Consider the following 23,145-nt stretch of genomic DNA (forward strand, 5'->3'; position numbering starts at 1 on the left):
TCCGCTCGCAGCCTGGACGGTCCAGCGGACGTTCTGGTCACATCTGGTCACAACGCTTCCGCTACACATTATTATATATACTAAGGGTCTCGGTAGCTAAAAGTACACCCACTCCGTCTGACCCCAGCCTAATATGCAATGGTTTATTAACTGGATCAGACGGATGTGTGTCAACGAATGAATAATAATTTCAAACCCTGACTAAATTATGGTGTTGTTTTAAATATTATTTGGTTTATTATCACATGACAATCGTTCGATTTTTCCTACGCAGTGCCCACCCAAATGTTAACCTATATACTCCTTAAAATAATTGAGGCACCACATTTTGTAATGAGTATTTATATATTATAGTGGCAATGGCTACCAAAAACAGTTCTATATCTATATGTAACTTTTCACCTATGTTTAACACTCGGAATGAATGCACAAACGGTCGATGAAAGGCAAAGTTGATAGGTTTATGTGTTTTAAAGAACACATGTTCTTATCTTATTTGATGAGTTTTAATGATGCTTGATAAGGCGGTGATCGTTGGCATGCATTATACTGATAAAATAGAACGACTTATTCCACTCAAATACAACCAAACACATATAGCGGCCTTGCTAAGCCTGGTTTTGGGTTCATCTTTGGCAGTAGGGAAGAGGCAAATACGTCCCCAAATTACTAGAAAATACAAAAGAAAATGCGTTATGAAATCTATTTTTATTTAGGAGTGATTTTAAAATATGTCCTGTCTTATTTGAATGAGAGGTGACTGGTTTTGCAAATTTAAAGTAAATAATGTTTCGCGATTTGCAAGTGCTTGAGTATGGCAGATGTGGTGGTCTTTCTATGAAAGCTGGGTGGGGCTAGCGATGCCGGTTTAATGGGTAAGAAATTCCTTCTTCGTCCCTTTAAAAATTTCATCTCGGCTAACAAAGTTCGTCAAAATAAGACAATTGCGTTATTTGGAAAGTGTTTTGCATGCTTAAAATGCGGACGTGTTTTGCATGCTTTTCTGACTTCAGCATATTCATACATGGGTACGGCAACTATCAACAGCATCTTAGCGACATGTCGTGCACTCATGCACTCATTGGATAAAACGGGCTATACACATGAGTGATATTCACATATAAATAACACTTGCTTAGGTTTGGTGGTTTCGCACTTATAAACTTTACTATAACCCCAGCCATGTGACGGAACCTATTTTGATGAATCTTTCAAGGCTTCAATATTTGGTTCTTTTTCTTTCGTTTGTAAATGCTATAACGCATATTTTATGCGCTAAGTTGATTTCATCTAACAAAAAAAAACAGACACCAATTTTAATATTTGTATTTGTACTTACATGTATTATGAGTAGTATACATTACTATTTAAGAAATTAATTTTATTATACCTGATGATCGTCTTGTTTCTAATAAATCTTTTAGCCAAATGAATATTCCATATCCCAAAGATAAAATATATTTGATTTTTAAAATAAATCAATATTGGAATGCTGTCACGTGATTTTGAGTATCATCACGTGATCTGCGCAAAAAAAGTTCCACGGGATATAGCCGCTGTATGGAGTTTTCAAACATTAGGCCGTTTGAAATGCATGATTCTATAGAAAGAATTATTTTTTTTGTATAATTAATTCAGTGGCATATTTTGGTATACGACATTTAAAGTATAGAATGTTTCCGTTATAGAAACTGGACAGGACAGAAAACGTAGATCTCATACTTGGAAGACACCTGTTGGTGGTGATGAAGGTGTCCCCTGACGTCAGCTCTGTCCCCCGTCCCGTGCCTGTCCCTCATAACTCCGGGGTAACGAGGTGCGGGTTATGGGGGTACTGACATGTTTTATCTCCAATCCTCTACGTCCGCGCCAAATTTAATGAGCCCGATTTCATACAGCTTTGATTTCATTGTCCCTCATGACAGGTGCTTGATTTCTCTTTCTTCAAAATACTTTAATTGCTATTGTAAGCATCCAAGTTTTTCCAAAATATCGCATTTTTCATCTTTCACAGGGATTATTAAAAGAATGTTTTAAACATTCGTAATTGGAGTGCCAAATAACATGCTTTGCTGATCGGAATCAATACAAACCATGATTAAAAGAATAAAACGGATCATTAATAAACTTTTTCAGACATATTTCAAATCCGCGACAATGATATTTTTTAGGCACTGCATATTTTTTTCAGAAAATACTGGAAACATGTCAACTGGTTTTGTACAACAGACACTTTGTAACAATATTTGTTGGCATTGCTAACAGATTCAGCACCTTTAGGCAAATAGCAACACGGAATGTGACTAATTGTGCACGTCAATAATTTTGAAGTGACCATCTCTCACCTTCTAGTGACAAAGTGTACTCATTAGCGATTTCGGATCGATAACAAATCACTCATGTACATATTACATCATTGCAAAAACAAGGCATTTCGCCCCCAAGGACACGGAATTCAACAACAGCTCCTTTTTCTCTTATAACACATATCCACTTGAATGTCAATGGATACTAGTGGTTTTCCGGTACAAAATTATTCTTTTATAGATTTAACGGTCATTCGAGGTCAGTTTGTGAGTGTCAGAATGTGTATAAAAGAGTTAAGTCGAAGCATGTATGATAGCAACAGTCAAAATCCTGCTTTTTAAATCATTTAACAGGACCGTTTTGAACACTGACATGGTGAAAATGAGAGTCATAAATAAAACAGATCTTTTATGAAGAGATTTTCACCTTTGTCTGTAATTGCCAAAATTAAAAATTTAAGGTCCAGAAGTATTAATGGCGATTTTGGTATGTTTATGATTATTAAACGAGCGGAAGAAATTGGCCAAGGAGACGCGGGCAGTAAAGCAAATATCGAGTTAATTGGAAATCAACATTGTGAGAAGGGACAGCCCCTCAGAACCATCTCATTTGTGAACGGAAATTGCGCGAAATTGGTTCTTTCAACCCCTTTGGTCAGTGGTACATGGCTATTATAGCCGCATGTTTTTGGCGTCTTGATTACAATTTATGAATCTACGTAGTTAATCGTACATTGTATTATCAACAAGGAAGAAAGGTTTGGGAAGCAAACTGCGCTTTTCTTCAGGTTTACAATATTAACTCTACATATTCCTTTTCATTGTCGGCGAAATGTAAATTAAGTGCCTTTATGGACTTCTAATATAATAATTTGCACATCTAGAGATAACATCTACCAGGATGGAAATAAATAAAAACTTATTTGTGCACGGATGCATTCTGCTTCAGTATTCTACTGCGTTATCTAACTTCGACCGTGTTTTTTTTGTATTTTTGCTACATTAATTAAACGTTATTTGTTATGAAAGCCTGCATTTCCCACTCGTAACAAACAGAAACATGATATCCATTTTACAACAAAACAGACCGTCGTTCGTTTTAAAGCTGCAATCCCACAGATTTACCGTTTTGACAACTTTTTTTTAAATTTTGTGTCTTCGAATGAGCCAATTTTTGCGTAAATATCTGCAAACCAGTGATAAAGGACTGCTGACAAAAGATCAGATAGCAGAATTTATATTTCCGTTCGAAAATTAATGCGTTATGGCTAAAAGCGTTACTTACGGTTTAAGAAAAATGCATAAAAGATAATTTTCTGAATTTTAATGTGAAATCTGTCGTCTGTTCTTTTTGTCTGCAGTCTTAAACCGATAGTTGTTTGCATTTTCGCATAATTTGTCTCGTTCCAAGACAAACATATATAAAAATGTTGTCAAAACGCTCAAACTTTGAGAGTGCAGCTTTAATTGCAATACTACGTTGTAAAATTATTTCAGATTACCAGGGTTGTCCTAACTCCGGAAGACGTTGGTAAGATCCAATAATTCATTTAAATAAAATACCATGTAACCATGTTTCTACCGCCACCCCTCTCCCCAAACATCGACCCAGGGATCACATGCTGCACGTTGGTCGTGCCCTGCCCAGGGGGTGATCGCCCTCCCTGTTTTCCTGTCCCCTTCTACAAACAGCCCCAGGGAGACAATCTATTAGCCCCGGCTCCCTAAATCTCTCCAAAGATGAGCATGTCAGATAAAAATCAATTACAGAACAATTTCGGAAGGCAGATGAGCGTTTTATTTACGGGACAAGTCGTGAAATTAATTCTTTCCAAACTGTACACTTTTGACATCGCCTCTATAGGAATGGTAAGGCGATACGTGAAGTCATTAAAGCGTAATTAGGAAAAGGCGGTTTGCTTTGGTTGGTCATGCTGTCCTCTAAATTTGCATTTCCGCAAGAACTGATACTTGTTTTGTAGTGGCAGACAAGGCTAACTTAAACGAATATACTTGTTTAAATGATTATCTAAATATTGAGTTTGCTAATAGCGAAAACGTTCTTTTTGACCGAAATCGACCACAGTTTGAAATGATAAGGCTTATAATACTACAAAATACTCAACGATGCATTTAACTTTATTAGCAGGTAATTTATACTGCATTAAGCTCGAATATAAATAACACAATGTCTTCAATAAATGTTTACACAGACTGCAGTCATACGGCAGTCAAAAAGACAACTTTTTTGTCACCAGTATTCAGCCAAATAAACACTATTAAAATCCTATTTAATAAAACATTATTTGAATAGACAGTTCAACATAAGACTTCAGAGGCACATTCAAATTTGGCGTCTTCAGCTTATTAAAAAGACCATTCCCTGGCTGAAGACCACTTAATTCTTTACATTGGTTATCAATTCAAATATCTCTTTTTTCATGTCAAATATCAAAACGAACTTTATTTTAAATATTTATTGTTTGCTATTTTCCATAATACGCTATAAACACAAAAGTTTGGTAAACATTTCTGTTTTCTAGGTCTTTATAGATTACACAACATTTGGCATCGACTACAGACTCTATTCGCTGACTTACCAAACGACTTACTGTAGGCCAAACAGTTCGTTGCCTCATACAGGCCGTCGGCGAGCTATATTGCGGGTCATTTTAACGCAAATTGTTCGTGGTGACCTGTATGTAATGATCATTATTTGTTGTTTGCATCAAGTAACATTTGAAAATAAGACCTAAAATTTTATAACAGGTAGAAAATAAACTGCAACATTCGTCAACGGAGGGTGATTGGAAACGAGCCAATTTATTATTTTTAAAGAAGGAAAAAGACGTGTTTGTGCCCACGGTCCTTTTCGGCGACATCGGAGTTTTTTCTTGTATTACGTTCAATATTACATTGCACTCTGCTCAGTATTACTACAAGTTTCATTTTCTTCAATCCATTCACAAACATACACTGAGTGGTTGATATTACTAGTTTAAATATGTTACACGCAGGAAACAAGTTGGTAAAATGTGCAAGGGATGATGTTATTTTCTTTGTAATGATGACGGTTTTCACTAACAAGAAGAATTCGTATGTTACAAAACTCATTGTGTCAAACAAATACTAAATGCAGCGTGAGCATGCCTTTTCATTGCATGAAGGACGTTTATGCAAGCATTAAGTGGCGAACTGTATATGGTGATGAACTGTATGTGGTGGCGAGGTGTATGTGATGACGAACTTTGTGTGGTGACGAACTGTATGTGGTGACGAACTGATGTGGTGACGAACTGTATGTGTTGACGAACTGTATGCGGTGACGAATTGTATGGGGTTACAAACTGTATGTGGTGACGAACTGTTTGTGATGGCGAACTGTGTGTGGTGACGAATTGTATGTGGTAACGAACTGTATGTGATGATGAACTGTATGTGGAAGCGAACTGTTTGCGGTGACGAACTGTTTGTGGTGACGAACTGTATGTGGTGACGAACTGTATATGTTAGCGGACTATATGCGGTGACGAACTGTTTGTGCTGCAAACTGTATGTGGTGACAAACTGTATGTGGTGACGAACTGTATGTTGTGAGAAACGATATATGGTAAAGAATTGTTTGTGGTGACGAACTGCATTTGGTGACGAACTCGATGCGGTGACGAACTGTATGTGGTGACGACCTGTATGCGGTGACGACATGCATGCGGTGGCGAACTGTATGGTGTGACAAACTGTATGTGGTGACGAACTGTATGTGGTGATGAACTGTATGTGGTGACGAACTGTATGTGGTGACGAACTGTATGGGGTGGTGAACTGTATGTGGTGACGAACTGTATGTGGTGACGAACTGAATGTAGTGGCGAATTGTACGTGGTGACGAACTGTATGATTTGACGAACTGTATGTGTTGACGAACTGTATGCGGCGACGAACTGTATGGTGTGACAAACTGTATGTGGTGACGAAATGTTTGTGATGGTGAACTGTGTGTGGTGACGAATTGTATGTGGTGACGAACTGTATGTGATGATGAACTGTTTGTGGAAGCGTAGTGTATGCGGTGACGAACCGTTTGTGGTGACGAACTGTATGTGGTGACGATCTGTATGTGTTAGCGAACTGTTTGCGGTGACGAACTATATGTGGTGGCAAACTGTAAGTTGTGGCGAACTGTATGTGTTTACGAACTGTATGTGGTGAAGACCTGTTTGTAGTTACAAACTTATGTGGTGACAAACTGTATGTGGTGATGACCTGTATGTGGTGACGAACTGTATGTGGTGACGAACTGTATGTGGTGAAGACCTGTTTGTAGTTACAAACTTATGTGGTGACGAACTGTATGTGGTGACAAACTGTATGTGGTGATGACCTGTATGTGGTGACGAACTGTATGTGGTGACGAACTGTATGTGGTGACGAACTGTATGTGTTGACGACCTGTATGTGGTGACGACCTGTATGATTTGGTTACGTGGTGACGACCTGTGTGCGGTGGCGAACTGTATGTGGAGACGACCTGTATGTGGTGATGACCTGTATGATGTGGTTATGTGGTGACGACCTGTGTGCGGTGGCGAATTGTATGTGGAGACGACCTGTATGCTGTTACGGAACTGTATGCCTTGCGACCTGTATGTGGTGACGAACAGTATGCTTTGGCGAACTGTATGTGGTGACGAACTGAATGTAGTGGCGAATTGTACGTGGTGACGAACTGTATGATTTGACGAACTGTATGTGTTGACGAACTGTATGCGGCGACAAACTGTATGGTGTGACAAACTGTATGTGGTGACGAAATGTTTGTGATGGTGAACTGTGTGTGGTGACGAATTGTATGTGGTGACGAACTGTATGTGATGATGAACTGTTTGTGGAAGCGAACTGTATGCGGTGACGAACCGTTTGTGGTGACGAACTGTATGTGGTGACGAACTGTATGTGGTGAAGACCTGTTTGTAGTTACAAACTTATGTGGTGACGAACTGTATGTGGTGACAAACTGTATGTGGTGATGACCTGTATGTGGTGACGAACTGTATGTGGTGACGAACTGTATGTGGTGACGAACTGTATGTGTTGACGACCTGTATGTGGTGACGACCTGTATGATTTGGTTACGTGGTGACGACCTGTGTGCGTTGCGAACTGTATGTGGAGACGACCTGTATGTGGTGATGACCTGTATGATGTGGTTATGTGGTGACGACCTGTGTGCGGTGGCGAATTGTATGTGGAGACGACCTGTATGCTGTTACGGAACTGTATGCCTTGCGACCTGTATGTGGTGACGAACAGTATGCTTTGGCGAACTGTATGTGGTGACGAACTGAATGTAGTGGCGAATTGTACGTGGTGACGACCTGTATGCGGTGAGGACATGCATGCGGTGGCGAACTGTATGGTGTGACAAACTGTATGTGGTGACGAACTGTATGTGGTGATGAACTGTATGTGGTGACGAACTGTATGTGGTGACGAACTGTATGGGGTGGTGAACTGTATGTGGTGACGAACAGTATGTGGTGACGAACTGAATGTAGTGGCGAATTGTACGTGGTGACGAACTGTATGATTTGACGAACTGTATGTGTTGACGAACTGTATGCGGCGACGAATTGTATGGTGTGACAAACTGTATGTGGTGACGAAATGTTTGTGATGGTGAACTGTGTGTGGTGACGAATTGTATGTGGTGACGAACTGTATGTGATGATGAACTGTTTGTGGAAGCGAACTGTATGCGGTGACGAACCGTTTGTGGTGACGAACTGTATGTGGTGACGAACTGTATGTGGTGAAGACCTGTTTGTAGTTACAAACTTATGTGGTGACGAACTGTATGTGGTGACAAACTGTATGTGGTGATGACCTGTATGTGGTGACGAACTGTATGTGGTGACGAACTGTATGTGGTGACGAACTGTATGTGTTGACGACCTGTATGTGGTGACGACCTGTATGATTTGGTTACGTGGTGACGACCTGTGTGCGTTGCGAACTGTATGTGGAGACGACCTGTATGTGGTGATGACCTGTATGATGTGGTTATGTGGTGACGACCTGTGTGCGGTGGCGAATTGTATGTGGAGACGACCTGTATGCTGTTACGGAACTGTATGCCTTGCGACCTGTATGTGGTGACGAACAGTATGCTTTGGCGAACTGTATGTGGTGACGAACTGAATGTAGTGGCGAATTGTACGTGGTGACGACCTGTATGCGGTGAGGACATGCATGCGGTGGCGAACTGTATGGTGTGACAAACTGTATGTGGTGACGAACTGTATGTGGTGATGAACTGTATGTGGTGACGAACTGTATGTGGTGACGAACTGTATGGGGTGGTGAACTGTATGTGGTGACGAACAGTATGTGGTGACGAACTGAATGTAGTGGCGAATTGTACGTGGTGACGAACTGTATGATTTGACGAACTGTATGTGTTGACGAACTGTATGCGGCGACGAATTGTATGGTGTGACAAACTGTATGTGGTGACGAAATGTTTGTGATGGTGAACTGTGTGTGGTGACGAATTGTATGTGGTGACGAACTGTATGTGATGATGAACTGTTTGTGGAAGCGAACTGTATGCGGTGACGAACCGTTTGTGGTGACGAACTGTATGTGGTGACGAACTGTATGTGTTAGCGAACTGTATGCGGTGACGAACTGTATGTGGTGGCAAACTGTAAGTTGTGGCGAACTGTATGTGTTTACGAACTGTATGTGGTGAAGACCTGTTTGTAGTTACAAACTTATGTGGTGACAAACTGTATGTGGTGATGACCTGTATGTGGTGACGAACTGTATGTGGTGACGAACTGTATGTGGTGAAGACCTGTTTGTAGTTGCAAACTTATGTGGTGACGAACTGTATGTGGTGGTAAAAGTGTGTGTTTTTATCTTTCTGACAAGAACCATTGACAATGCCTAATATTTAACCGTTCCGCTTTGAGTAACATAACATTTTTGTATACAGAAAAACACTATAACTACACATTTACAAACACATGCATTAAATAATTTATAACGCATTGAACATATAGCAGTTTTGTTATATACAGTATTATGAAGAAGAAGAAGAAGAAGAAGAAGAAGAAGAAGAAGAAGAAGAAGAAGAAGAAGAAAATTTTTACTAACTTTAAGCTTACAGCTCATGAGTAAATTATAAACATGTACATTATATAAACATTTCCGGTATAAAAAAATCAAAATCAATCATAATGTATAAACGAAATAAATTCATAACACATTTGCTTATAATGCGGAAAAAAGAAAAGTTAGTGGAGAAAAGTGTCTACTTTCTGTACTGACGCATTTCCAAGCCTTTATAGACAAAACCACATTCATAATTTTCTAATAGTAGTTTCATTTTCGCTCGAAGTTGATGAATTTTTGAATGTTTGGATTGCGCCAATTATATTGCCTAATGTACACAAGTCCTAATTCATGGACATTCTAAGCGAAAATGGAATTCATTTCTTGGTATTGCTTCAAGTAATAATAGTTTGTGTTATGTGCCAATTCATTATAATATAAGCTTTATAGTATAAATGTTGTGACGTTGAACTTTCATTTTGACTACAAAAGACAGTGCTGGCATTCCATACTTCAAGGTGTTTAACATACAATACATGTATCTAATAGAGAAACGAAGAGGAAACCGTGGATGTTAAATAATGGTTTTCTAAAAATTAGAGTCTTTTGGTAACCAAGGCGTCATATGTATTGATATCTAAAGTACCCGTGGCAAAAAACTGTGGTTCGGAATAGAATACGACTGTAAGGATTCGCTAGGCCATTATTAAAATAGCTAACCTTAAATTATCCACACTGTCTTCTGATTTTAAGGGCTCTTAACTAAATAGTTACGGGTAAAAAGTGATTTATGTGGGTAATATGACCTTTTTACATATCATCCGCGTTTTCAAATGTCTATGACAGAGAGAAATTGAGATTTGTAGATAACATCTTTATATTCGAAATTGTATATTCCAACTGTCGCCTCTCTCTGTTAGTTATAAAATAAAGTGATCATTAGAGATACGTGAATCATAACTTAAAAAGGTAATATTTTTCCTTAGTTCTTAATTGAGATAAAGGGAAAGGCTATCTTTTCTCGAAGTCATGATGGTGTTAGTCGTAATTATTAAGGAGGACGGTGCAAGCGAAGTGAGCGGGCATCTTCTGGTCATTAGGATTTTGCACAATTTGTACTAGTCACTGCCTTAAATTAGAACGTATTTTTATATGAGCATTATACAAATAGCAATTCTTTAAGATTAAACAAATTACTTAATGGATACTGGTAGACAATCTCAGTAGATGTAGGTTATAATCTACAGGACGTTAGAAGAAAGAAGAAGTAGCGAGAAAAGCGATGATGATTTTACCATGACTCTATCTTTGGGCCTAAAAAATACATTTGGTTCGGGTTACTCGACCCTACCTTCGAAATGGGCGCCGACCCTACCGTTTTTATAGTCACTTTGTATTATTTTTTATTGATATCTGATAACAAGATTGTAACCATGTATATTATAGTGAAAGCGTACATATACTAAATGACTTGTGGGTCCTAAAGATTTACAGTGATCAACTATCATCTCATAAGGTAGAAATACCACGTTTTCTGCACCTTTCTTTCTAATCAAACACGGTATCCTTCATGAGAAACATTGTTTTCGATATGTATTCATCCTTTTTGGTGAATTAAAACGATTGTATTACTTTTGGTACATCCTATTTGGGAATAAGAGTGCTTCTTTAAGCGTTATTTGGTATGTAGTTTAAAAATTTAACGCTTTATACAGTATTCTTGTATTACTTAAACGCCTTTCTCCAATGATGAAAATAACGTTCTATGTCGCACCAAAAACAACAGCAAAGCTCTGTCCAGTTAGCACAGTGGTTAGCGCGTTAGTGGTTGTCCGGTTAGCACAGTGGTTAGCGCGTTAGTGGTTGTCCGGTTAGCACAGTGGTTAGCGCGTTAGTGGTTGTCCGGTTTGCACAGTGGTTACCGCGTCAGTGGTTGTCCGGTTAGCACAGTGGTTAGCGCGTCAGTGGTTGTCCGGTTAGCACAGTGGTTAGCGCGTCAGTGGTTGTCCGGTTAGCACAGTGGTTAGCGCGTCAGTGGTTGTCCGGTTAGCACAGTGGTTAGCGCGTCAGTGGTTGTCCGCTTAACACAGTGGTTAGCGCGTCAGTGGTTGTCCGGTTAGCACGGTGGTAAGCGCGTCAGTGGTTGTCCGGTTAGCGCAGTGGTAAGCGCGTCAGTGGTTGTCCGCGTAGCGCAGTGGTTAGCGAATTTACCGTCCTAACTTCATGTAAACTTTAAACTAAATTAAAAAAAATTATAACAAGAACGAAGTAAATACATAACATGAACTTTTATGCTCACAAATTAATAGGATCAGTTAACCACATTGAAAATCTGATGAAGAAAGAGTAAAATCAACAAACTTTATTTACATCGATTCTATATGCAACGTATTCATGCATTTAAGTTAGATCTATAAAGGTTTCCTTATATATGGACCCATACAGTTGTGTGATTTGCAACATGAGCCATTATGACGCTTCGGCTATTTTCGTAGTGTAGTTCTCGATTTCCAGCGACCTTCAGTAGGCCAAGGCTTAATAAAGTCTGTCATCGACCAAGAAAAAAACATCCCCAGTAGACAAAAGAAGATTTGAACACTGATCTGCTTACAAGCGCTATGAAAATATTTACATTAGTTTAAATCACCGGAGATGTCAATATTTTGCATTCAGACCTAATAGTGTTTTAGGAAGCGGTGAATAGAGGTTGGTATCGGTTTCAGATTGAATAAACACTACTTGATGGGCAAACAGGCTTGCCAGGAGAAGCCGTAGAACAGGCAAAGGCATGGTGAAGATGTTTGTTATTGCAATGACTTATGAATAACACAACGATGACCTCTTATCCAGATTTATGCACCAGTCGATTGTAACCACGCCCAGGTCCGGGAAATAGCGGGGACTTTGACTTTCGGTCCAGCCAAGCCCGGGTAAAATCCCCGTCCTGCGGGGACGAACTGAGAGTAAAATCCTCGCCGTGGTTACAGTTGACTGGTGCATTACGTATACTTATAAAAACATAATTGTTTGCTATTGATGGCTTTTCCGTTGAATAAAAAAACTGACAGACATAATGCCATGGCTATATCGCTAAATGTGTATTCTTTTAACTACATTTGCTCGATTTAATACATTGATAGTAATTGTGAGTTCAAAACTACATTTGCGAAAAAATCCAAATCGGTTGACTATAAAGGAATTAATTGAAATATGTAAATTTATTGAACGGCGAGTTACTGCTGTATTCAGAGCAGGAAAGACAACTACAAAGTATTGAACAGTAGAGTGCAGCTGCGAATTATCGTAATTGTTTCCCTTGCTTGAATACAATGATTATATTTTGAATATAATAGTTTATATAAGTTTATATAATTATACAGGATGTCATATTTTATTAGTTGCCCTAATATAAAATACCCATATTCTAAATTTTCGTAATGGTTACACGCCTGGCAATGTTTCTTCTCTGTGTCTGCGTGCGTGCGTTCGTGTGCGTGAGTGTGTGTGTGTGTGCGTGTGTGCGTGCGTGCGTGCGTGCCTGCGTGCGTGCGTGCGTGCGTGTGTGTGTGAGGTCTATTATTCTAATGCTAAGATTGTGTATACAGTATTTTCTGTATGTGTCTTTTCTGGTGCTCTGAGAGACTACAATTGGAAAACTATATGTTCTCTGACAAATGCATTTTTAACTTTTCTATTTCTGCACAACATCCATTTCTGTGCGTACTTTGACCAGCCCAAATTGCCGCCATATCCCGTATAATGACTTATGCATGAGCTGCTGCCTTTTATGGACACAGGTTGTCAAGTTGTTGTAGTATCCCCTTGAACGCAATTCTTAATCAGCAGTTGGAAAAACTTGGTGATTTAGCTGCGTCTCTTTGCCAATTTAAAGTTGACGTCAAGGAACATAAGACAGGCAAATATAGTTACCTGTTTTGCCACCCTGAACAGATCCTAGGTAATAAACCTCTAAATGATGTATTTCGCTCAGAGGGCAAAAAGTGGAGAAAAGTTATTTTGTTGTAGATGAGGTACATTGCATACTGGAGTGGGGAGAGAAGTTTCGTCCGAAATGTGTTTCAAATAAGATCACTATTTAAATACCAAGTCCTGTCTTTGTCTGCAACAGTAACCAATGCAGGTGAACTGTATTTATTCAAGTCTCCTCATGAGAAACATTGAGATAATAAGTGAAAGCCAAGCAAAGGACAATGTCAGTCTAACAATGAAATGACGACCAAGTCCAACTGAAAGTGGAAAATATTCTACAACACATTAGGATTATATTTTACATCCTATTATAACAAAGATGAAGCATGAATGGCAAGATTTTGAGACAACCATCATTTATTGGAAATCCATGCAGTGGATAGGTTGTGGCTACAAGACAGCCAGTAGAATCCTTGGCACCGACTTCTACGCAGGTTATAGCAAACTTGAGCATGCTAAGGTGGTGATGTTTCACTCTTCTATGGAGAAACAATCTTGACAGATTTGCATCTGATTTTCAATGATTTATTTATTTCAATATATATATATAACCAGACGAAGAATGTCAGATAAGACTCATGAGTTCATATGTTGCATTATGAATGGGGGCAGACACTTGAAGAGTATTATACATGCAGGGCCACTAATAAGTTTAGTTAGTAAGTTTACTGTACATTTGAATGAAAACATATAGCTTTCCACAGGCTTTCCCAGTGAATTGTAGTTGTAAAAATACATTTTAGCTATTTTACTTAATTTCTCATGTTTAATAAAATTAAATAAAAAATAAAAAATATTGATTCCTACTAATACACTCACAGCCATGTATAAAGTCGTAATCTTTATTACAGTTGTTATCAATTTACGTTTAAAAGGCTAAAATCTATAAAATGGAGTACATGCATAGTGATATGCAAATTCCATAAACAGAAGAGCAATATTGTAACAGTTCTGTAGCAGAACAAAAAATCAAAAGTCTGTGAATGCGTTCGTCTTATTATATGCCACTTGTGATTCTAAAAGCACCCTAAAACCACATGATACAACATAAGTCTTACTGCATTAAATACATAGTACTTGTAATACGTTCATTTGAAATGTTCTTTTGATTTCAGCATATATTCAATGGTTATATTTGCAGCGCACGGAATGCCTGGCAAAGAAATGTACGCAACCGACATTCTGCGCAGAGCACACCTCAACGACAATATCTCAGATGAGACCGAAATTGAGGACGATATGAATACAATGATACATCATCCGATGGACGAAAAACATTTGCAAGTCATAAAAAACAAAACTGAAAATGATTGAAATAAATTGCAGTTCCTGATAAAAAAAAAGGTAAATAAAGGCTGGCGAGATTGGTTATGAAATGAAGATAGCTTTTTGCGTTTGTGAGCACACTGTACCACCTCAGCTTTTGTTGTCAAAATTGTTTGATGTTTCCTCCATTTCAAAGAAAGCACTACTTCTTCTAACCAATGCCTAATCACATTTGAACCCTTTGACCGTAAATGTTTTTTTATCAATCTTACAATATGTTCCGTTTAAAGATCTGCTGGGATGATCGTTTTGTCAGTGTTTACAACACAAAGTGGCCTATAAACGCTTTTATTTGCTGTTTTTCACTCAGTCTTAATATCTTAAGTGCATACTTATTCTTGTGGCCTTTTAATACCAACATGATGTACTTCATATGACAGAACAAAAGAATCCGACTTGGTGATTTCACAATGTCACATAGTTCCAGGAAAATGAGACCAAGTTCCAAAACAACCTTTCCATATGACAGTATACCAGTTTCATTTAAGTCCACATCTTCACTTGAGATGTACCGCCTACTGTCAGGCACTACGTTTGAAATAAGGGGTTCTACAAGACTTGTCACCCAACACTATATTTCATTGTTTGCCATATTGTTGTGATCTGGTAGGTTTTCTGGGACTGTGTCTGTGTTATGCAAATCCAAAAATTGACATGCTTCTAGTTTCTCGGTTCAAGTTTATTTAAAATATAACCCAGTTTACGATATCATGACAGCATGAGTTTATGAGACAAAGAAATACATAATAAGAAACGAGGCTACTTTAAAAGAAAACAACAACAACACACAAACATGCAATGTACACATGTACAAAGCAAAGGATAATGTGAGATGCATATGTTTAATAATGCTTTATACAATATATATGATTGAAGTAACACTTATTGCTGTTCGCATGTAAGTATATATGTATTTACAACATTAAAACGTATTTACTATGCCTTTTACAAACTGGCATTACTTTCTAAATTTGCTTACTTGATTGTTACCTAAACACACTAAAGATTTGAATTTTATTTGACTTGGATTTACGTAGTATTTCGTTTCGATAAATTGCTTTCTGTATTGTTAAGAGCCTTCAAGCATATATTGGTACTCGTCTCCAATAGTACTGTTAGCTTTATAAAACGGACACTTCCTTGAAAATACATTAACAAAAGTTCAATCTAGCTGCCGGTCTCGATTGGTAGGCGATAATTTCTAGTTCGAAGCAAACAATATATGCCCTGATGAATGAAACTGCTGACATTTATTTGTCATATATGTATGTCTTTTATTTGCTGTAAAACATAACATTTGCTCATATCTACTGTCTATGCAAGAAATTGTTGCACAACAAGTTTTAATTGGACTCATGGTAAGGAGGAGAGAGGTCGGCAATTGCTCCTCCAAAAACTGCTTTTCGTTATACCCAAATAGTTTTTTCTTTTCGTAATAACAAAATACAAACATTCAGTGTTACTAAATAGTATGTGCCTCTTTGTAGGTATGAATATACCCTGGGGATAGATTATGCATTACGAGACTTCCGTTTTAAGGCAAACATGGTGAACATATACATATAACAACTTTTTGGACCAGAAACGTAATTTGCTTTTCGTTATAACAAGCAATACTTCAGAACATTCTTAGCATTTGCCCACGATATTTTGAAAATAAATAAATAAATTGCTCAACATATCGCTCAGTAACCGAGTATTGTGTACATTTTCCCGCTAAGCCTGCGCTATGTTTTATAAAAAAAATATACAAAAACAGGAGCTGTCACAGTATGTGACGAATGCCCCCGAATGTGACATTGACCTACGAACAAGGTCAGTACATGAAAGTTGATCTTGCCTTTATGTGTCAAATACATATGGCAAGTTATTTTAAATTTCCTCTGAACATGAAAAAAAATATCACCCATACTTGACAACCTACACTGTTATGTCCTTATATTCAGAATTCCCTTGTGAATAAACACTTAGTGTATCTTTCACCTTAGAGGTAGGGACATGGGTCTTGCACAGGACACGTCGTCTTCGTATGTGGAACACATGTAGCAAGTTATTTTAAAATCTGTCCTTACAAGGGAAAGTTACAGCCCGGACACGACAACCTATACTCTATGTCCTTGTATGCAGCACTCCATTGTGAATAAACACTAAGTGTGACCTTGACCTTTGAGGTAGGGACACGGGTCTTGCACGCGACACGTCGTCTTGGTATGTGGAACACATGTGGCAAGTTATTTTAAAATCTGTCCATACAAGGGAAAGTTACAGCCCGGACACGACAACCTATACTCTATGTCCTTATATGCAGCACTCCATTGTGAATAAACAATATGTGTGACCTTGACCTTTGAGGTAGGGACACGGGTCTTGCACGCGACACGTCGTCTTGGTATGTGGAACACATGTAGCAAGTTATTTTAAAATATGTCCATACAAGAGAAAGTTACAGCCCGGACACGACAACCTATACTCTATGTCCTTATATGCAGCACTCCATTGTGAATAAACACTAAGTGTGACCTTGACCTTTGAGGTAGGGACACGGGTTTTGCACGCGCCACGTCATCTTGGTATATGGAACACATGTGGCAAGTTATTTTAAAATCTGTCCATACAAGGGAAAGTTACAGCCCGGACACGACAACCTATACTCTATGTCCTTATATGCAGCACTCCATTGTAAATAAACACTAAGTGTGACCTTGACCTTTGAGGTAGGGACACGGGTCTTGCACGCGACACATCGTCTTGGTATGTGGAACACATGGGGCAAGTTATTTTAAAATCTGTCCATACAAGAGAAAGTAACAGCCCGGACACAACAACCTATACTCTATGTCCTTATATGCAGCACTCCATTGTGAATAAACACTAAGTGTGACCTTGACCTTTGAGGTAGGGACACGGGTTTTGCACGCGACACGTCGTCTTGGTATGTGGAACACATGTGGCAAGTTATTTTAAAATCTGTCCATACAAGGGAAAGTTACAGCCCGGACACGACAACCTATACTCTATGTCCTTATATGCAGCACTCCATTGTGAATAAACACTAAGTGTGACCTTGACCTTTGAGGTAGGGACACTAGTCTTGCACGCGACACGTCGTCTTGGTATGTGGTACACATGTGGCAAGTTATTTTAAAATCTTTCCATACAATGGAAAGTTACAGCCCGGACACGACAACCTATACTCTATGCTTATATGCAGCACTCCATTGTGAATAAACACTAAGTGTGACCTTGACCTTTGAGGTAGGGACACGAGTCTTGCACGCCACACGTCGTCTTGGTATGTGGAACACATGTGGCAAGTTATTTTAAAATATGTCCATACAAGGGAAAGTAACAGAGCCGGACGGACGGACGGACGGACGGACGGACGGGACGGACGGACGGTGCGATTTTGCTTCCTGCTGTAACCAACTGTGACGTCACAAACCACTGATATATCCACACTGAAAACATGGTTTACTTATACCTCAAATACCGGTGAATGTCATTTTCCGAAATTCTGGACAAGTAGTCGATCACCGAAATGAGCGAAAGCGCTACTCCAGCACCTGAGTAAGTTATTGTAATTTGTTCTTATTTGGTTTTGTGTTGTTTTTGTTTTTTCAATATTGCAGTTATCATCATTAAGATTTAAAATAATTTTGATTATGAAGTAAAGCTATGTAGTAATAGAACTGATCCTATTACCCTGCATTACAGGGACAAGTGTCGAAGGCGCGACACTTTCACCAAAGAAATATGAAATGTTTTCTCTTCTTTACTTTATCTAGTGTAAAGCTGACCATGAAGTAGCAATTAAAGTTAAGTTGAATTTTTCTTTTTTTAGAAAAGCTTAATATCTAAGGACACTGAAATTAGGTTTAAAAGTGTATTAGGAGTTCTTAAAACAATTGCGACTCGCAAACTTTCAAGACTTAAGATAACGTTCTGATACAAAGTGGAATTCGTGGACTGTTAAAAAGAATGTTTGAAGTGGTAAAGGTTCAGCCGGACAAGGACCATTTCAACATTTGACCTTTAACCGTGACTTTGAACTTTGGAGTACAGACCTCTGCCATGTGCGCGACACGCCACCTCATAAATAGTGTTCTTATACAAAATTAAGTTATACTTTTCTTCGCATTGTTAATTATTGAATAAATGTAAAACAAGTGCCTACCACACATTTACAATTTAGGATCGTTTTGCCATATTTTTTCAATTAAGTGATACATTCATAAATAATACAAGAACATGCACAGTAGTCATTTATTCAACAATAAGCTCTGTTTATAGCCACGAGGCAAGGACCCTAATGACAATTAACTTGAGACACAAACGTATACACACCACACAAACACAAACGCCAGAATCAGCCAAGAAACAGACCAGACGCGCATCAAAATATGTAAAGTTAACGATGCACTCTTACTCCTATATAAGATTTACCACAATGAATACAATTGTTTTAATATTCAAAAAAAAGGATGAATAAATATCTAAAACAATACTTCTTACGAAGGATACCGAGCTAAATTTGAAAGAAATGAGCATAAAACATGGTATTTCTACCTAATGAGACTATAGTAGATCACAGTAAATATCTTAGCATTCACCATTTCTGCTATTAAAATCACGATTACAATCTTGTAATCAGCAATTAATATTTTCCATAAATGCATTATTTAGTAAGTTTTTAAAGGTTTATCAGTCAAAATTAATGTTTGTTATACATTTGCATGAATTGGTTTTGAATAAGAGTGTCACTTTAACGATACAAGATCACTCACTATGATTAGATTGATTTATCATTATGTAAATAAAATGTATATAAAATTCGCCCGCAAACCTGAATAGATATAGCACGTTTGGCTTGGGCTAGAATATTTTATCTGCAAAGTTAACATGATAATCACTGGAGATGTCTACTTTATTTATGATTAAGCCGACTGACGACGGTCTTCAACAAGCTGTTGAAGCCGCGCACCTCACGCAAAAGTTCATCACGTAAATTAACAACAGGAGAGGGTTTCTTTGGCGTCAGCTTTTGTAAGTCTGATTTCAAACGCACCTCTTCATTTTCAAGACCAACCAGCTGATCTTGAATGCTTGCAGTATGCTTTGATACCTTTTCTTTGGGACGAGCCCCAGTATCCGCCATTTTTGGCAACGAACAAAGAAAACACAAGTCCGAACCGGATTAAAACTAGAGAACAAGTGAGAAAGGCGCCAAAATAAAGAAGGGCGGACAATTAAACATTCGGCGCTGAGAAAGAGTTCCCTTCCTTGATAATTATTAAATTTTCTCAAAATTAGTTAAATTTGAGATAAACCAAACGACCTGAAAAAACACGAAAAAATCAAATAAAAGCCATGATGTCTCGATATGACGAAGGGACATGTATTATCCCATCTTGTATCTCGAATACCGCCCAACCATGTGCAACAAGGCACACATTCTTTTTGCGGTTAATACATTTCTTGTATTGTTAACGTTGCATACGCTAGTAGTTCATAACTCTATTCTATGATTATGAGCTCGTCTGTTTGTTGTTATTTAAAAAAAAAGGCAACGAATGGTGTAGATTTGTTGACGTCGTCATCGGCGTTGCTGTTCAAACACTTTAACCTTGCCGTAACTCAAAACCCATTCACGATATCACAATGATTCTTGTTGCAAGAATAAATACATGAATATGACACACCACTGGGGGTCAAATGACATTATAAAGATCGGCCACCACTTGTTTGGTCAGCTGAAACAGCTAAGACGTTGGGAGAGCATATCATCATCATCATCATCATCATCATCATCATCACAAATAATGTTGTAATCATGTAATAAAAACAATTGCACACTCATAAATCGGTTTCTCATACTTGAACATGGTGCATTTTGGAACTATTGTCTATTTCTTTATCAATCGAACGCGTTGAATACGCAACAAATAAAAAGCGCCGACTCCATCCTTTAACCGGGTATGGATACCGTTACCGTCATTCCCTATTTAATACTATCTATTATAGGTCAGGTGGATATAGACGAAGAGAAGGGGTTCTAGAATGGGACGATTACTTTTTGGCCATTGCCTTCTTGTCTGCTCAGCGCAGCAAAGACCCCATACGCAAGTAGGTGCAAATTAAGGAATCCGACCCCAAAATAAGCTAGTTCTCAGATCGCTACATAAAAAAAAATACAATTAACGGATGCCTGGTGGCCCCATTTAATATCAGTGTTATTTAAATTGCTACCAACATGACAGACAAATGACCAATTACACAGTTTAACGCAAAGTTATTGTAGATTATTCGTACGTTCTCTATTTCAACTCAAATCAGAGGTGAGCAGACCTTTTGCCTTTTTACAAGCGCTAACTTTTTTCCTGCATAGAAATCCTTTCAACTAACACAAACATAATATAGGGTCACCAGTAATCCCAATCACACATAATTCTCAGATACTTTTTCATAATTGCTTAAACGTCTCCAAACGAAAATAGCAATTAACAATGCGTACTATGATTAGAAAGTGGAAGTATCTGGAAATATTTTTTGCAACCAATTCTCTCTGAAATAAAGCACTAAGTCAAGATAAACACCCCGTATATTTCTTTTTTATACACGCTTAGTAATCGGCCTTTTTTCAACAGGTTGGAGCGTGTATCGTGAACGAGGATAAGAGAATAGTTAGTACCGGATACAATGGCATGCCCAATAGGTGTCCGGATGACAAGCTACCCTGGGGCAAAGGTGACAAAGACGACCTCAAAAACAAAAAGCTTTACGGTCAGAATTTTATAGTATCAACATAAGATAAATCATTTATCTCAATGTAAAACATTAATTAAAACAAAACAACATACAAATCATATTTACAAAAATGGTAGCAGTTTGTACCTGTACAGCTTTGGTATTATCACTAGACGTCAAGGGTAAGTCGATTAAATGCTTAAGGTCATACAAAACACATCCACTATTCAATTCCAGTGTGCCATGCTGAACTCAATGCCGTGCTAAATAAAAACTCTACGGACGTTAAGAACTGCACGATCTACATGTCTCTGTTCCCTTGCAACGAATGCGCAAAGGTTATCATCCAGTCAGGCATCAAGGAGATCAAGTACTACTCAGACAAGTACAAGGACCGTTCGGATGTCAAAGCTTCCAAAAGCATGTTGGATATGGCAGAAGTGCGATACAGGTAAAGTTTATTCCGAAAATATATTATTATAAGTTCGAACCTTGAAGTATTTTAGCATACAAAATGTGACTGTAGTCACGCCAACTATATTCATAAACTAATGCTTTTAATAACAATATTGAACACTGATTTAATTTTCATTCCGAGCTTTTGTACTATTGTAAGATAATTAGGACCAAATGTCATCGTCTTGTATGGTCCCTGTAAAACGAAATAAAAAGAAACATCACCAAATTTTACAATACTCTTATTCAAACAGAAATTGATAATCATAAGAAACAAGTTTAAATAGTGGACCAACAATCTCATTGTGTTTGATTTAAAGCTAAAATGATATTTCCAGTCAGTATCTACCAACCAGGGGCAAGATTGAGATAGATTTTTCTGTGATTGAAGAGATGTCAAAGGGCGCTTATAACGAGAGTCAAGGGGACACCCGAACTACTAGAAAACGCAAACTGGATGATTGAGCATGTACAATGAATAAACACTTTCATAAACAATTTTCTCTGAAATTACAAAGTTTGTAATAACTTGTTTTTTAATACTGATTTATTTTGAAAATAGATTTCGACATTTAATTTATAATTGATAATTGCCTTGATTCATTTCAATCATTGTAAACGACGATTATGTTTGCTGTGTGTAAAAATGGCCCTGCATACCAAGGGAATTCAATACACTTAGAAGATTTTGTTTGAAGAAATCGTATGCCATTATTATTGTTACAGACACATTAAGCTAACATGCCAATAAATTGTCGCTGTTTAATATATTTTCAAAATGAAACGCACATCTTATTTATTTCTTGTCTGTGATACTGATTTATAATATTATGGCAATTGTACTGTAAATGAACCGTTATTGTGTATGATCAATAAATGAAATAAATTATGTGTGTATTTTTATTATCATATTTATACTGTAACAAGGCTAATTACGTTTTACTTTAATGTGTTTATGAATCTAGCTGTTGCTGGCATTGAATACATAATAATATTGATAGAATTTTTTTTTATGTTTTTATTGTTTTCGTTGTAATGCACAACCTGGTTGTAAAAACAAAAGGAATGAGAAATTATATAGAGTTTTATCAAAAAGTGAGGTGAGCCAATGTCTTATGCAGTAAGAGAGGAGGAGAGGAGTAGGTGGATTTTCAAAATTTTGAGCGTGGTTCCGCTTTGTCTATCAACGAACAGTGATGGAGTAAGA

At 37.8% G+C, this 23,145-nt stretch overlaps 1 protein-coding gene across 1 annotated transcript; it reads left to right on the forward strand.

Moving 5' to 3' along the window:
- The first annotated feature begins 20,999 nt into the window (after positions 1–20,999).
- On the forward strand, positions 21,000–22,800 carry LOC128226226 (deoxycytidylate deaminase-like). The gene is made up of 4 exons (XM_052936115.1): positions 21,000–21,014; positions 21,383–21,518; positions 21,720–21,933; positions 22,277–22,800. Exons 1-4 carry the CDS (start codon positions 21,000–21,002, stop codon positions 22,401–22,403), a joined length of 492 nt encoding a protein of 163 aa, XP_052792075.1. The 3' UTR covers positions 22,404–22,800.
- Positions 22,801–23,145: the final 345 nt, after the last annotated feature.

This window comes from Mya arenaria, chromosome 3, assembly GCF_026914265.1.
Source record: "Mya arenaria isolate MELC-2E11 chromosome 3, ASM2691426v1".
NCBI lineage: Eukaryota > Metazoa > Mollusca > Bivalvia > Myida > Myidae > Mya > Mya arenaria.

What these genes read in the sequence shown, in the direction of transcription:
- LOC128226226 (XM_052936115.1), top strand. An exon ending in CAAAAACAAAAAGCTTTACG is followed by an intron (nt 21,519 to 21,719) that starts GTCAGAATTTTA and finishes ATTCAATTCCAG; the next exon opens with TGTGCCATGCTGAACTCAAT. An exon ending in ATGGCAGAAGTGCGATACAG is followed by an intron (nt 21,934 to 22,276) that starts GTAAAGTTTATT and finishes TGATATTTCCAG; the next exon opens with TCAGTATCTACCAACCAGGG.